The 17,538-nt window shown below is 36.6% G+C and overlaps 2 protein-coding genes across 6 annotated transcripts; both read left to right on the top strand.

Annotated features, from left to right (window-relative positions):
• Positions 1 to 880: 880 nt before the first annotated feature.
• Positions 881 to 11,570, top strand: LOC129950052 (uncharacterized). 5 transcript variants are annotated; one of them, XM_056061832.1, is made up of 4 exons: positions 881 to 1,766; positions 1,904 to 1,965; positions 7,356 to 8,866; positions 8,930 to 11,570. In XM_056061832.1, exons 3-4 carry the CDS (start codon positions 7,421 to 7,423, stop codon positions 10,418 to 10,420), a joined length of 2,937 nt encoding a protein of 978 aa, XP_055917807.1. In that variant the 5' UTR covers positions 881 to 1,766; positions 1,904 to 1,965; positions 7,356 to 7,420; the 3' UTR covers positions 10,421 to 11,570. The 5 variants fall into 5 exon arrangements, with proteins under 5 accessions (XP_055917807.1, XP_055917809.1, XP_055917808.1 ...); XM_056061834.1 differs by having other exon boundaries at positions 1,901 to 1,965; XM_056061830.1 differs by having other exon boundaries at positions 883 to 1,766; positions 1,904 to 2,151.
• A 3,990-nt stretch (positions 11,571 to 15,560) lies between these two features.
• Positions 15,561 to 17,182, top strand: LOC129949767 (trans-1,2-dihydrobenzene-1,2-diol dehydrogenase-like). Its single transcript, XM_056061410.1, has 4 exons — positions 15,561 to 16,023; positions 16,090 to 16,381; positions 16,541 to 16,787; positions 16,852 to 17,182. Exons 1-4 carry the CDS (start codon positions 15,822 to 15,824, stop codon positions 17,110 to 17,112), a joined length of 1,002 nt encoding a protein of 333 aa, XP_055917385.1. The 5' UTR covers positions 15,561 to 15,821; the 3' UTR covers positions 17,113 to 17,182.
• The last annotated feature ends 356 nt before the right edge of the window (positions 17,183 to 17,538 follow it).

Genomic DNA, 17,538 nt, shown 5'->3' with positions numbered 1-17,538 from the left:
CAAGCTAAATTGAGAGGATTTTTTCTATAAGGATAAGAATGGTTAGTTGTCCCGTCCATTTCTTATGAGACCAAGCCATTATGAAATGAATTATGCAACTACTTTTCAGTGAAAATTGTGCTAAAAATACTATTTGACTGCTTTTGGAATACAAATACTATGATTCTTATGAAAAATTTCGCTAAAAACCGAAAAAAAAATCATGCAGAAAGTATAGGCGCACCCTCTTTTCCTATATGACCGTTCTTATTAAAGGCTTTATATTTTCTTTGAATACAGACAATTTTTAAGGATCGCCTTGACTTACCTGTCAACAAAAAATTCTAACGATTGCTTTAGTGATGAAAACTTAATGAAAGCTGCAACCTTCCCTTAAGGCACTGTTTACATCTACCAGTAAAAGCCATCAGCAATTTTTTTGTTTTATATTTTTGAACATGTTTGAGCTTTCTTTTAGGCAAATTTAAATGAATTATAATACCAAGAATTTCTTAAATCATCAGGTGAAATGAGGTGCAAAGCTCCAGGATACTAAACTTAACGTTAATTTACTAAATGCTATAAACGCTATTCAGTTAAACAGTTCATATTCCTTCTCTTTCAGTTTATACTGAAGGGTTTTACCGATACCTATAACCGGCCCCTTACTGTGATGTATACATTTCTAGTGTGAACAGGTAATAATTGTATAAAAGGAACGTACCACGCTGAGAAAAAACAACCTCATCTAACTTCACACTTGTTGAAATCCATATACATTAACCATTCGCACATCGTTGACATTACCCAGTTCCATATTTTATTCCTGTTTCATTCTGATCTCAACTCACTTCATTCCCCACACTGTTCTAAGAACCAAAAAGAGAAAGCTATATTAACAACAAATACAAAAATTGGTTTGGTCACCGACGACGACCAAAAAAATCAACCAATCAATTCCTTAAAGTTTTCAGATTGATTTTGAGCAGCAGTTAACCAACAGCGTATCTACCGTGCGTAAAAATAGGACAAATATATAAATATATATCGTGGTAAAAGCGATCTATCTATAATACTCTCTCTCTATCCTTTTCTTATTAATTAATGAATTATAATAATTCTGAAACTGAATTATAACACTTGCAATAAAGAAAAGCAAATTTCTACTTGTACAATTCGTCTTCATACGAATTTCTAACGATTTTAAAAATCACCAAGAAAAAATCTATGAAATCTAAGAAATGTGAAGTGAAGAAAACAAAATGTTATCCCATAAAACTGAATACGAGTTTCTTAAATAAAGAATCTGTCCGAGAACAAATAAAGAAAAAGGAAACATTTAAAAACTTTTATAAAAGTTCTGTATAAACAAAAAAAAGAGAAATAGTTGAACTGATTTTTCTACTTTGCGAAATTCAGTGGTGGTAAAGTAATTTTTTAATTTTTGTTCAATTGGAATCCTCCTTGTTCTCATTGATAAAATGAACATTATCTAACTTTAAAAAGTAGAACTAAGGAAGTTAACTTTTAATCGGGTTGCGATTGCGATCACTTATGTTCTGCTGTTAAGAGGAAAAAACCCAAAAACGATTGAAAAAAGGAAGAAAAGAAGAAAGGCCGCTGTTTGCTTTTGCTTCTGCCTTTTGCTGTGCTGCACTGCACTAGTTGCTAATAATTGAGATTGAGAAGTTTGGAAGTCGAAAACTTTCTCATCGTGTCGCCTTCGTCGTCGTCGTTATCGCTCCAACAAATTGATTTAAAAACTTACAGGAAAAGTTTCATTGGATGTAAGTTAATAACTTTAATTTGTGGTTAGCAAAAATAATATAGAACTTCTTTTTAATTTATAATTAACATATGGATGGAACGCCTATTGAACTTTTTTCCTTGTTTCTTCTTCTTTTTCAAACATTATTTTCAGCAGCATAACTTTTAACTTTGGTTGGTAATGGGAGAAGTGTAAATTGATAGAACGAACGAACTTGCGTAAGGATATTCGTGTGTGGTTTTGATTTTGTTTCTGATTTTTAGTTCTCTAACGAACGAAAAAAAGAAGGAAATATAACGCGTTGGAATGTTGTTCTGCTTTCTGCATGCCAACTTGAAATTTAATATCCACTTACTATACTAACAAAATATACAAAATCTATCTCTATCGATTTTTAGTTTAAGGTAAGAATAAGTTTTGTTTTGTTATAAAGAAAAAAAAGAAAGTAACAAGTATAATATTGAATTTTTGTTGTAAGTTAAGTTAAGAATTATTATAATTTGTACCTACTTTGGTTGTGGTTTTCCTAATGTCTCCCATTTCTTAGAAACTCACAAATCAAGCTCAACTTTTTTCTTTGGATATGAAAAAAATCTATAGGACTGTTTGAAACATCCTAAAGACTTTTTGAGGGTCTAGTTAAGATCTGTATTCACATAAAGAATTCCTACCTACACCTTTGTTAAAAGGGTTTTCTAATGAGGTCCTTAAAACTTTTTTTTTTAAATAATACTGAAGCATACCCAATGTTTGCTATAATATTCCCCAACTTTGTCTGCTTGTTGTCATAAACCAATGACTTAATGTAGCCCTAGTCTGGCGGCGTAAAATGACACGAACGGATGGCTAATCGACTTGAGATTACAACCTCTCATTTAAGGTGGCGCTACAGTCCTGTGTGAACTAGGGCCTCATCCAATAAACTTCTCCATCTAGCTCAGTCGCTAACTGGATGTCTCCAGTTTCTCTCTTCAAGTTGGGTGAAGTCACTTTCCACTTGTGTGCGCTGTCCTGTGGGTATGGATTCGAAGACTTTCCGGGCCGGAGCATTGGTTTCCATGCGCTCTACGTGACCCAGCCATCTTAGTCCTTGGACTTCTACCCTGCTGGCTAAATCTACGCCCGTACAAATCGTTCCATCTTCTCCTCCCCTCCCCTTCTATGCATACGGGAAGAACTTTTCTCTCGAAACGTCCCAAAGTGCTTTCATCAGCTTTTATCATAGTTCATGCTTCTGCACCGTATATCAGGACGGGGATGATGAGGGTCTTCTATAGCGACACTTTGGTACTTCGAGAGAGGGCTTTGCTACTCAATTGCTTTCTTAGCCCAAAAAAACAGCGGTTAGCAAGAGTTATTCTTCGTTTGATCTCAGCGCTGGTGTTGTTTTCTGCGTTGATAGCAGAGCCTAGGTACACGAAGTTCTTGACTACCTCAAAGTTACGTCACCTGAAAGGCAGCGATATTTTCAACTAACTCGTTATCTCACTGACACGGCAACACGAATAAAATGTGTGCACAAAATTTTGTATTGCTTGTCTACTAGGGCAATAATTAGAGCCGAAAATTTGATTCAAAGCTTTTAAAGTTGCGGTCAACTATAGAAAGTGTTTGAAGACGTTGATCGTTCTTGTGCTTTAGCATAATGAAAATATTGAGTTTACTAAAGAAATTGACAGTGACAGTTGGATGATTAAATAATGCTGTGTTCCCAAATCCTAGTGGAAAACCCTATATACTATATTATTGAATCTCTATTTTAGCTCTTACTTGAGGTGGCGCTACAGGTCGGGAAGGAACTGCTCCTCAACCAACATGCTGATTACTAGCTATCTACCTCCAGTTTAGTATGCCACGTTGGTAAGACCACCTTCGTGGGCTCCGCAGTCTTCCTCTACTGTGTCGTTCCTCGGGATTGGATTCAAAGACTTTTCGGGTTGGAGTTTTGATGTCCATTCACTCAACCTGATTAAGCCATCTAGGACGCTTGATTTTAATTCTTTTGACCAAATCAGTATCGCTGTACATCCCGCACAGTTTATCGTTGTATTTTCTCCTCCACTATCCATCTATGCAAACGGGACCAAAAATCCCTCGAAGAATTTTTCTGTCCAAGCATCCTAAAAAGTTCTCATCTTGTCTTGATGTACAAGCCTCAGCTACAAAAATCAGAACCGGTGTAGTGAGTATTTTATAGAGATTGACTTCAGTTATTCGAGACCAGACTGTAATTTTCAATTTAATAAACAAGGTGACGCAAAAGCCCGTTGAGAACTATTGCCTTGTGACTTACAACTCTCAACCATACCTGTGTGCGAATACTGTTGTCAGGGATGGAGGGCAACTACCTTTTTAAGCCAAATCCAAACGGATAATTTGAAAAAGCACTTTGACAAATCCTCCAAGAGGCAATACCCTTGAAAAACGTTATTGATCACTAAACCCATCTTCTCTGCTTTAGTAGCAATGCTCAATAACGCTCCACTGACATCATGATTTGATCTTTCAATTATGTCAATATCATCGGCGTTTCCCAGTAATTGGACTCATCATTCAGCCGAGCTACAAATGACATAATTGCACCAATCCTTGAAGCAGTGTTTAACAGCTGTCTTTACCTGGTCCATGTTCCCTCGGCATGGAGAGAAGTTAAAGTTGTTTTTATACCCAATCAATCCTTAAGATCACCGACCTATAAGTCTATCATCATTCCTTCTTAAGACCTTGGAAAGATTGATTGATATCCATTTAAGGGCAGGTATTGATACAAGACTTCTGTCTTCGTCTCAACATGCCTACTGTAAAGGTAAATCGGTGTAAACAGCGTTACACACTTTATTACGCAATTCCTTCCATCATAAAGAGTTCACTGTGAATGCTTTCCTTGACATCGAAGGTGCCTTTAAAAACGTGGACACATCTGCAATCACATTTGCACTAACATCTCTAAATGTAGAGAGTTTGCTTCGGGAGTTGATTCGGACTAGGTGTTAATCCACACAAAACTGATTAAGCCTTATTTTTGAGGAGATACAAAATTCCACTTGTCAACCCTCCCTATATAAAGGAATCCAATTAAAATTCTCAGACGAGGCTAAATACCTGGGTCCTGTCTTAGATAAAAACTGGAGGTGTGTACTCGACTGAAATTAAGTCTCTAATTCTGCGTTCCAAATCATTTTAGCGTGTTCCAGGCGGAAGTTTTGGCGATAAAAGAAGTCTTGTGTTGGCTTAAAAAAAACGTGATATCAACATCTGATATCCGTGTTTTCTCAGATAGTCAGGCTACTATCAAATCAATGGACTCGTCTCTACAAACTCTATAACAATCCATGGAGGGACAACAGTTTAATATTCACCTCTTCTGGGTGCCGGGTCATAGAGACATTCCCGGTAGCTGTAAGGCAGATGAACTCGCCAGGAAAGGTACAGTACAGCCTATCCTACCATGTTGGCACGTACTGGCAATCGCTACTAGTAAACTGTTGCTAATGCAAGACGATATGAGAAGGGCAGGCACCAGGTGGAACAACATCACCACGTTTTAGGTCACAAAATACATCTGGCCAACACTGGATTTAAAACGTTCAAGGCGCTTGCTATGTCTAAGCAGATCGCATATAAGCTCGATAATAGGTGTCATAACCGGACACTGTCTAATAGGAAAGCACGCCACTGGACTAGACGTATTGTCAAATGACTTTAGCAGAAGTTGTATGGATGAGGAGGAAACAGTTCTTCATCTTCTCTGTATATGCCCTGCTCTGGCTCGAAAACGCAAGAATTCTTCTTTAACGATCTAAATCATAACAACATAATCAGCCTCTCACGTTCCGTAAGGGACTCAAACTGGTTCCATTGAGTTTAGGAGGAAGCCTCAAGATTCATGTGGTTTCACAATGGGCCATTAAACTGTCCTTAGTGTTTCCGTTTCCAGCTTGGATATCCACTTAGACCCAACCTAACCTTGAAAGATTTTGCCTCCAATCTTGACGATTGAGTTTTGCGCAATTCTTTCCAGAAAGATGTGTCTCAATCTTTTTTGATTACAAAAGCATATGAGATCTTTTCGGACCTTGATAGAGCAGTGTGCATTCTCCTTCATCTTACTGTACAAACGGCCAAGTTTTTGATAGCAATGCTAAAACTAGAAATTACGCTGTAAAGTTATTCTCTAAAGATGATGTCATACGCGGCTTTAAAACTCAATTTCTGCCGAGATATCTGTCAAGATATAGACCTATCAGGTTGTTGACAAACGGATTCTGACGTTCACATAATCATTATAAAGGATCTTTCGAGAGATGTTCAGGGGATTGTTAGGTAGTTGGCGCACTAGGAACTAGGAGTTCTTCTTTTAGAGATAGCATTGCTTAACATTTGATCGGGTTGGGGGCCCATTCTTTTTGCATCAAATAACAAAACTGTTAATATCTCTTTGGAGTATAAAATAACCGTTAAAAGATTTGATGCTTTTAAAGATTTTCATATTATCCGCAAAGATTAAAGACACAGCAATGATATCTAATGTAAAGAATAGTGGTCCTAAATGACTACCCTGGGGAACTCCCAATTTGGCAATGAAAGGATTACAAAAAGAACTTCTGAATTTAACTTGATAAGACCTATTTTATAAGCTAAGACAAAATCCATGTGTTGAAACGTAATCCAATTGCCTTCAGCTTAAACGTGATGATAAATTACTCTTTTAGGATATGTCAATTCCTTGCAAGAGGTAGTAATGTTGGCTGCAGCTCCGGATCAAGTAATCCATTCGCTTGGTCTAGCTTTAAAATACTCTTTCTAAAATATTGGCCAGTATCTCACAAATAAAGGCTTTAATGTTAGCTTCCAATTAGTTGATCGAAGCGGGCTTGTTGCTATACACAAGAGACTTCCAGAGCCTTAACAAAAATAGTCTACAAGCTTTAAATTGCATAATCAAGTGATCGGTTCCAAAAGTGAAATAAACTTTTCACCGAACTGAACTCTCAATTGGTTCATTGTTATGCGTGCTGTGTGGTACAGTTCACTGTTTTTTTGGAACCACTTGTGATGCAAATCAAGCTCTTCTATTTTACGCTAAAAAAGTGCTTATTCTTCCCAGTAACTTTGGGGTTCGGATTATATTTGAAGAAATACGACGGAATCAAACTTTGACTTTTTTTGAATGCATTGGTAGCTCCTGCAATGCTCCTAGCAACTCGCTGATCTTTATTCAATATACGGTAGTTTTGATTGTTCATGTACCCTTTCAACCAGAAATGAGCTTTGTCGCTTAACACATTTTTTTTCAATACAAAAGTGGATCTTCGGCCAGCTTTAAACTTTAAACATGCAATTGACCGTTCACCAAAAATTCGACGTTGTGATAGATCGTTCGGTTCCAGTTCTTGCATTATTTTCCACATAGTGGAGTAATAGAGGATTGCTGAACTTTGATTGTGTTTTTTCTTAATATACTTCATTAAGGTTCTATATTCACTTCAAAAAAAAATGTTTTTTGTTTGTATTTGTTTTATTTATTTTGATTAGTTTTTAGTCATATGATTTTTGTCATCATTTAGATAATAATAGCAAACAAATTATTTGTATGACCTTATTCCAGATGTCTCATCAAACTCGGTTTTCGAGTTTTATTAAATTGCCCTACGTACTTCAGGAGCTAGAATAATGTTTACGCCCATTCGTAATCTTATAACATACATACAAAAAAATGCCAGTGGATCGAATTTTTTTGGAGGAACTACACCAACGAGCCCTGAACTAAGTGAAACTGTTGTCCATAACAACAACAACAACAGCACATCAATGGAGAGTGAAATTATCGAAAGTATAGTACCCACAATGGTGGTATCAGAATCAGAACCGTCGTCATCCTTATCATCATCATTGTTGAAAGAACCAAATCTTAATGAAAATAATAACCATCCTGTTGAGAATGAACTTCTCCTCAAGGAGAAAAGCTTTTTTGTGAGCACAAATGCCACCACCGTCAACGTGACTGACCAAGATCCAGATCCTTTGAATGAAAACCCCGATTATAATGATAATGATTATCTGGAAGAAGTCGACGACGAGACAGGAGGAGGAGGAGAGGAGGAGAAAGATATATTCCTGGACTTTCCACCTGAGAATGAAACCGAGACCGAGACCGAAAATGATCTTGGATTTCCAAGAAGTGAAGTGATAGTTCTCAATGATCCAGATTTGAATGTGTCCATGAATTCGGAACCCACAGCAGATCCTCTAGCGATAGATGAGTACAATGTAAATTTGTCTGTTAGCTCCCCAAATCCCTTAGACTCATCGACTGAGGGTGATGTTCTTTTCGTGGTTGATATCGAATCGGTTGTGGGTCAGGCTCCACGACTGATAGACGAGGCTGAAGATTCTACCCAATTGACTACGACGGTCAAGTCAACGGATGAACAGGAACTGCGAAGTGATGGTTCAGATTCTGGACTGGGTTCGGAGACATCGACTTTGCAAACAACCGCGACCAGCGTAACCGACACCAGTGTTGGCTCAATAATGTGTGCATCTCCAATGGCGGAAAAAATTCCCCTCCGCTCCAATTTAAAACGTCACATCCAAGACGTGGATGTTGTGGACACCGCCGACGGCCAGCAACTCCAAAACAAAAAACCCAGAAGATCAATTAACTTTGAGGGCGTAAAAGTCTTCTATTTTCCACGCATCCAGGGTCATGGATGTGTCCCATCGCAGGGCGGATGTACCCTTGGCATGGGAGCTCATCACATTAGTTTTAAAACATTCAGTTTGGCCGAGCATGCAGCAGAGCTAAGGCGTGCTCATAAATTGCAATTGCAAGAGGTCAATCCGCGTGGTTCGTCGAGTGATGAATCGGACAGCGATGAGGAGCTAAGTGAGGGCAGTGGATCAGATCTGGATGCGGAGACAAATGGTTTCCTGCAACCGGTTTCACCAAAACAACGAAGAGCCTTACTGAAAGCGGCTGGCATCAGGAAAATCGATGCCAATGAGAAAATTGAATGTCGAGACATAAGGAATTCGAGAGAGATTTGCGGTTGTGTGTGCAGAGACTTTTGTGACCCCGATACGTGTGCGTGCAGTCAAGCTGGAATCAAGTGTCAGGTAAGGATGAAAATGTTCTTTCTCTAAATTAGGAACTATTTTTATAACTTTTTTTTTATTTAGGTCGATCGGGCAATGTTCCCCTGCGGGTGTTCCCGTGATGCATGCGGTAATGTCATTGGTCGCATTGAATTTAATCCATCTCGAGTTAGGACACATTTCATACACACAATTATGCGCCTGGACATGGAAAATCGACAGCAAAAACGAACTGACGAACTAAGTTCTCAACTAGTGGCCTCATCAACACATTTAGTTTATAATAATGTTCCTGCCCTAGCAGCAAGCAGCAACAGCATCAGTAACATCAGCAGCACAACAGCTATCAGCACTTACAATCCAATACCAACCAACTACAATAGCCTGGATCAAAGTTCGAACGAAGCCTACCATCATCACATGCATCAGCAGTACAATGTGTACAATAATCACATGCCACAAACACATCCTGCCAGTGGTCTGTGCGGTGTTCAATCGGTGTTGTCTCCGTTATCAGCGCCGCCAGCGGTCGTGATGGGAGCACCAACAGTTGCATTAACCTTACCCACGCACAATCTCTATACCAATGCGACGCCCACAGCAGTCACCACAGAAGTAGATAGCATAGCCTTGAATGGTGGCGTCGGAGTGGGCGTTGGAAACCTACATTACCAGGATGGAACCATATATCCACCAGTAGTCATCCCGCCTGTTGTGACCTACGGTGATATTTTAACGCCCTATGCCAACACAGCGCCATATGAGAACCCCACTAGCACTTACTCAACGTCGAACGTGTACACTAGTTATCATAATGCTCCACACCACCAAAGCAATCATGTTCATCCCACAGAACAACCACAGCCTTTCCTGGGATACAATGCATCTTGCAATGGTGACATGGCTGACTTCAGTGAAAGCCACAACAGCTTTATAAGCCTGAATACGCCCGACGCGAGCTCAGCTCGATTGTCGGCAATCAATGATCTTTTACACAGTACTCGAAACACAACATCGGCCTTGGTGGCAGTGTCGCCAATCGAGACGGCCATAGTTCCATGTGAATCAGGTCTACAAGATCATCAACTAACAGATCTTCCAGTTTCGAATGTTATCAAGGAAACAGTAGAAGAATGTGACCAAAATCTTGCACACTCAGATTTGAGTAGAAGACCAGAGACACCACCAGATGAAGGACTTACACAGCCGCCTGCGCCTTTGGCAGTTATTGAAACAAATGAAAATCAATTGACCAAGGAAGTAATGCCCGAGATCACAGAGGTAGGTGGGGACAAAATCAAGGAAAGCATCCCTGAAGTTTTTGCAAATGAAGAAGAACCAGTAAATCAGCGTGTAGAAAAAGAAGAAGAACTGCCAATCACAGAGAGTAAAGAAATGCTGGAGAAGAGTACTGTGTCCGCATGCTCTAAGGTCGAGAAATCAGAGATCGATAAGATTATGAATGGTGACATTCATGTCGATCTCCCCGCGGCGAAACCAGAGGAAAATGGCATCAACAACGCAACAACACCAACAACAGCATGTCCCCCAATAGTTGAGAGCGCACTGGCTTAGGCACCCCACCACAACCGCTTTCTTTGCTCAACCCCTTGCAAGACTTTGTTTCTTCATTCAGCGCCTAGCCCCTACTACGCAAAAAAGAGCGCTTATATATTTCTGTGATTAAAAATAATTTCCTTTTGGGCGCGTTTATTATTTTTGAAAAAATAATTTAAAAAAAAAAAAATCAGTTTGCGTCCAGATTCCTAAGTTAAATAAAAAGATTGAAAAATAACAACAACAAAAAAGTGACAAAGATGGTGTTGTTAGGTGATAATCGTCCTGGAGAGAGGACAAGAGATTTGTTGTTGATGCCTCGTAACGTAAAACATTTATCCATGATTTGGAAAAACAGAAACAAAATAACAATTTTCAAATAATATTTTTGTTTATTTTTTTCTTTTAATTATTGTAAATGTCTTAATTACGAATTAATTTTATTAAACTCGGTATTTGATTATTTCCGAGGTAAGTTATTATTTAAAAAAAAAACTTCTTTGTTCTTTTCGTTTTCAACTAAATTTTATTTAAACAAACAAATACATATTAAAATTAAATTGTTCTCGTTATTCCCTTTTTTCAAATCATTTATTTACTTATTCCTTTTTCCATATAAATTTTTTAGAAGTAGTTTTTTTTAATGCTTTATTGTTTTAAAATTGAAAAAGTAAAAAGTTTTCATCATCCAGATTAAGTAATAAAATAAATAAACAACAAACAAAAAATTATAAATTAATGAACAAATAAAAACAAACAAACTTGTAATAATATTAAAAAAAAAGAAGAAGAAAGAAAATAACTTGTTTTGTAGTGTCAACTTTTATATAATTAATTATTCTTGTTTTAAGTGTTAAAACTTTAAAATAAATAAATAATAAATACAACAAAATAAAAGAATTACAAAAAATAAACAACTAAAATTAGGGAAAGCAATTCAAAGTTATATAACTCCATTGAAATTGCATTAAAAATAAAATAGATTTTATATAGAAAAGACACATTTTAAAAACTTGTGTGTTTTATGTTAAAACAAAAACAATATAACATAATAAAACAACAACAAAAAATGATGCATTTTGTGTATAAAATCAATTATCCTGTAAAAAAAAAGAAAAACATTAAATTAAATAAAAATATTTAAAAATAAATCTCACATAAAACACAGTGGAATTTTTGTTTGTCTAAAGCGCACCATTCACAGTTCTAATTAATTATATTAGAGAAGTATTAAGAAATTGACCCTGACGGTACCATGGCCACAATTAAAAATAAAATAACTAACATCTGAACGTGCTACCGTGTCGGTATCTGAAAAAAGTAGCCGATTCCTTAAAATCTGGAGCTGGGCGAGAAGATGTTTATATTCCCACGTTATGGTATTTTTATGAGTTGGATTTTCTTCGAGACTAAGAAGAGGCTTCCGAAAGCGTCTCAACAGTAGATTTCGATGTTTAAGCGTTAAAGGTAAATATTTGTGAGTTAAGAACTTTTTTTTAAATTCAAATTTGTTTTAAGAAATTTGGCCTAAACGCAGCAAGAACAATCCAAAACAAGATTTTCTGCAACAAGCCTGCGCCTAACTCGAGTCGATGAACAAAAATTACGATGAAGATGATACAAAGTCCTGTGCCTGTTCCTTCAGAAAACTTGACCCTGAGCAACGTATTTATGCAACAAAAGAAGTATTGAAGAAATTCTCATTCTTGGTGAACTTAAACAACTAACATTGCATTCTATTATATTACCATCAATGCCATCATCATCAAGAACTACCACCATCGCCACCCATTTTTGTATCTCCTATTTCAAGTTCATCACCAATACGATACCATCAATAACCGTTAATCCAACCATCACATTCCGCATCATCACCTCCATTGCAGTCCATTACCACAAAAATATGTTCATTTGACCAAAGAAGGAAGTCAAAAAGTTGCTTCCAGAAAATTTTTGATTTTAGATCAAAATTCCTTGAGACTCAAGATCGAATTGAAAACAACATTCAGGATTCATTAACCAAAAACAAAGAAGATGAATATTCCAGCATATCCAGCATATCGGAACTTTTTGAAGACAGACAGAGAATTTAAAGAAATGAATAAATTGAATTAAAAGTTTGATATATTTTTTTGAAAATTTTGTGTGCCCAAAAACTTAAGCATCGAAGTTTCCTACATCCACCATCAAAAATTAACTTTTAGCATTAACGATGGCCATTAATAATTGTTGTAATTGAAGTAAAAAGAACCTGAATTCGGTGGCTTCCGTATTACGAGGTGCTTCCCACCAATTACCAAAAGACAATGTGGGAATCCAGTCATATTAAAGCATTTTTCGGATTCTATTTTTCAATCACCAGCTGTTTGTACCTTTATGTATTCCCTAAATACATATATTAGGGATTCGCATGTTTGAATAACAATGTTTCCTATTGCTTGTGGCAAAACTGCATAAAAAACTTTACATCTTCGAAATCGTTACCCTTTGCAAGGTATCTGAGGGTCATAAAAGTGTCTTCTCTTTTGATCAACGGAGTTATTTGATGCAAGAGTTTATCAAAAGCTTTCGTACTCATTCTTGAAAAATTTGCAAAGTCAATTGGTGCACTTATTTTCATAAATCATACGAGTCTTTCTTTGAAAATTCTTTTTCATTAGGACTCGAGAGTATACTTATGAGTATTGCTTGAAGCGCGAGTATTACGGTTGAACTGTTAACAGGGAATGAAGTAATGTGTTTTTTTATTTCTCTAAGGGTAAAAAGGGGTGATATAAGAATATTTACTACGGTGTTCAAGCAATGTACTTAAATGAGCCACTGACTAAAAGGAATTAGTGTAAGTAGCAGGATCACCAGCCTAGAAATGAGAGTTATACTAAAGTTTGCACGTATATAAGTCCTTTGAATAACAGCCAGATCAGAGGAGGAAAACCCTTGTATCGCCTTAGTAAGTCGCAACATCGTTCCACAAGAGGTGGTAGGCGATACACCTACCGAGAATATATAGACATGTCTAATCTCGCTTAAACGATTCAAGACAGCATTGGGTTTCAATTCCGGGCTGTTTTTTATTTCCCCCATTGTACACGGCTGTTTAGAACTCTAGCCACAGTACGAGTAAGAAAAAAAATTGGTCTCATAGTCAAAGGATCAATTAATTTTTGAAGGACATGCGGAATCATAACACTTACTTCTTGCGTTGAATTGATGGCGAACTGCCTAGCAAAGACATTACCTTTCTCTAAAGAGCTGAGTGTCATTGACAAGGAGCTTAGGAACGGAGTAAGAGAAAGATTTTTTACTGAATTTGACATTTCAGTATTTTTTGCCGTAAATTTCGTTCGTACGTAAATTTGAACCTTCGAATATAGGCGTTTGCAGGTTTTTTTTGGCTTACTTGAAATTTGTCCGACTTTCCTCAGTAAGGTTAGTTCCATAGCAACGGAAACTATTTTCTTTACCCTGTTCAGAACTGGAATTAACATAACTATCGAGGAAGCATTGTGACCCCTTAAAGATCCTGAAATAATTGTTAAACGGATCTCTTAGGAGCTTTTTCTTTAACTTGAGAATTTTGGCACGAGAGTTGATTCAGGCGACATAAAGGGCTTGAAAGTAAGCCAAATTTTATGAATCTGATTGGCCAGTTAGTATAAAACTAGGCAGATTCAGACGACATAAGGGACTTGAAATATAGGCAAGTTTCTTGTATCTGATTGGCCAGCTGCCAAAACATTACCTTCCGATTAAGGCGACTTTAATAGAAAGTTAGTCAAAAAAATCTCCCTTGCTATCAAGTTAAGTCTGCTCTTGTCAAAATGATTGACAGCTGCCAAATCAGATACTAGAAACTTGCATTAATTTCAAGCCCCTTGCATGAGAAATATTGAGTCTGGTAAAACGTTCCACATTCATGTACTGTGCCTAGAGAAAGAATCCCTATACTTAACAATACGTCTGTAGTTGGGTTCAAGGGTAAACTGATGAGCTTTCCTTGAAGTACTAGGATTACCGTTAAATTGTTTGAGGGGAGGAATACAACTAGCTGTCACTATTGCATTGTTTTGTGAAAAAAAATGATAAAACAATGGGCAGGATCAGACAACATCAGAGACTTTTTGCAGTCAACTGCATTCTCTTAAAGTACATTTTGACGAAGGCAACTAGTTAGTTTATCAACTGTCATAATCTTCAAACTTAGAACTTTATTTCAGAAACCTCTACCTTCAGTTAATTTTTTAAGAACTATAAAAAACAATATTGTCTACAAAACACTTCTCAGGCAATCTACAAATCCATCACGATTTGTATTTTGTATTGTAGAGAAATATTACTAATTTCTCTTCCAATTTGACAAGGAACCCTTTTACACAAAAGATTAAATGGAATTGATTTTGAAAAAAAAAAATAATTCATGGAGTAATAAAGTTCAGCTTGCAGTTGAATTTAAACTCATCATCAATTGTCATTGAGACATAAGTTCAATTGGCTTGATAGTTAGGGAGATTCTTCTTGACTAACTTTCCAGTCAAGTGGTTTTCGATGCACATACCTAGAACTGAAAGCTGTCCAATATCCTCGAAACAAGTATCACCCATGGATAGTGGTATCGGAGGATGGTTACGCTTTTGCGACAGTAGAAGGCATTGAGTTTTCAAAGCATTAAACTCTACATGCGTTTTGATTTCATATTGGACCAAGCTATCAATATCAGAATTTAATGAACTTATCATAAGCTGCCGTTGTAAGTCCCCATCCGATGGACAAGGATGAGAATCTAAAAACGAATATGAAAAGATGAGGGTACAGTCATCAGTGAAACACTTAAGTAAATAAGAAGTTTCAGACAAAAGATTATTTGAAAAAATATGAAAATGTGTGAGAAACAGAACTGAACCCTGAGGCAACCGTTCATATAACTTAAAGTTGAACGTTTCAAAAATTCAATGCCAAACTCTATCAACTACATTTGAAATGTCAAGTATTTATTTTTCCAAAACAATGTAAAGATTTGTTCCACTGTTCGTTTCGGTGAGGTGAACCATGAGATCACATGAGATCAGTGGACCTATTGCTACGAAAGCCATACTGCAAGTCATTAAGAAGCTTTCGTTCCACAGTACAAAAACAACACTAGGTACATATAAGTACTTGTGCTTGTAGCTACTTTAAACTATAGATAAAAGTTAATTTCAACAACTATTTACCTTCGTATCTTATTATATATAAAACTGCATAATCAAAACTTATCTTTTTCCAATAATTTCACAACAACATATCAACTGATAAAGAAACTAAAAACATTGACCTATCCAGTTTATTTAAACTTGAAATTAATTCAGTTTGCAGTCAATTGCAGAAGTGATCGCATTTGTTCAATAAAATAAAATAAAATTTATTTAGAATCCCAGAAGTTATGGCTTTACGTTGGGGAATTGTGTCAGCTGGAAAAATAAGCCATGACTTCGTCACTGGACTCAGTACTTTGCCTACCAATGAGCATAAAGTTGCAGCTATAGCTGCCCGTGACATGCAACGGGCACAAGAATTTGCAAAAGCTCATGAAATCCCAAAAGCATTTGGAAGTTATGAGGAACTTGCAATGTCATCTGAAGTCGGTAAGAACCTTTTTTAAATAGATACGATCTCCAACAACTTCAACCTTTCTTCTTTTTCTTCTATAGATGTCGTTTATGTTGGAGCTCTGAATCCACAACACTTTGAAATTGGAATGTTAATGTTGAAACATGGCAAGCACGTCCTTATTGAAAAACCTTTATGCATGAATGAAAAACAAGCTCAGCAACTCACGGCTTATGCCAAGAGTCGAAAATTATTCCTCATGGAGGCAGTGTGGTCAAGATTCTTTCCAGCTTATCAACATGTTCGCAAACAGATTGCTAGCGGAGCTCTAGGAACTATCCAAGAGGTGAATGTTTCATTTGGATTCGATTTAACAGAAATTAATCGTCTGCAGTAAGTAAAAATAAAATGAAATAGGTATTCTGAAGATAGTAAGAGCTTGAGCTTGAGATAACGATAGTTGTTGAAGTGTTTAGAAGTTCAAGTTTATTGTTTATTTATTGTTGTTAAGATAAAGAGGTGTATTGAAGACTTTTTTTCTTTTTTAATCAGGAAAAAAGAACTGGGAGGTGGAACTGTTCTTGACTTGGGTATCTATGTTATTCAGGCTTCTCAATGGGCATTCCAAGAACCTCCGAAATCCATTAAAGCAACTGGTGAACTAAATGCCGAAGGTGTTGATGTGTGTGTTCAGGCAGAGTTGGAATATTCTGGTGGAAGAATTGCTAAAATTCAAACAAGTGCTAAAAAGGAACTAGAAAACAAGGCAGTTATTAAGGGAACTAAGGGTGAAATAACGGTAAGTATTTAGAATTTCAATGAAAGGAAATATACATTTTTTTTATTTTTCTGTAAACTTAAAGATTCTGCAATTTTGGTGTCCAACAACTTTAATTGATATCGATGGCAAAGAAAAATCATGGCCCCTACCCAAAGGAAAATACAAGACAAATTTCCTCAACTCTGAAGGCCTACGTTACGAAGCAGAGGAAGTTCGAAAATGTATCCGAGAAGGAAAACTTCAAAGTGAACATATGCCACATAGTGAAAGCTTACTTCTGGCTCATGTTGAAGATTCAATAAGGAAACAAATTGGAGTTGTTTTCGCAGAAGATGAAATGTAATGTTTTGTGGAGATTTTCCAATGTTGTACGCATAATTAAAAAAAAAATTAAGCAGAGTGTTGCACTTTAAGTTTTTGTTTGGTCTTTAAAAGGCTATTGAGTCCTCTATAGTATTGCGATTTCGGTTTGAAGTTACTAACTTTACTTACTAATTATTATTGTTTGATGTTGATGTTTTTTGAGCAATGTAATGGGTGATTTTAGTATATCAAAAATTTAGTGAAGCCAAAAATATCAATTTTGTAGTACCGATTTCGTGATGGTTAGTGCTTTGGACTGTCATGCCCATCAGAGGTCTTGGATTCCTTCCTTTTTTCATGGGTACTGCCTCTTGCGAGGTATTGACAAATTCTTCAAGAGTGATTCCTGTGATGAAAAGTGATTTTTCAAATTATCCTTTTGGAATCGACTTAAAGTTGTTGGTCC

Source organism: Eupeodes corollae, chromosome 3, assembly GCF_945859685.1.
Source record: "Eupeodes corollae chromosome 3, idEupCoro1.1, whole genome shotgun sequence".
Taxonomy (NCBI): Eukaryota; Metazoa; Arthropoda; class Insecta; order Diptera; family Syrphidae; genus Eupeodes; species Eupeodes corollae.
This window is presented reverse-complemented; position numbering and strand designations above follow the sequence as displayed.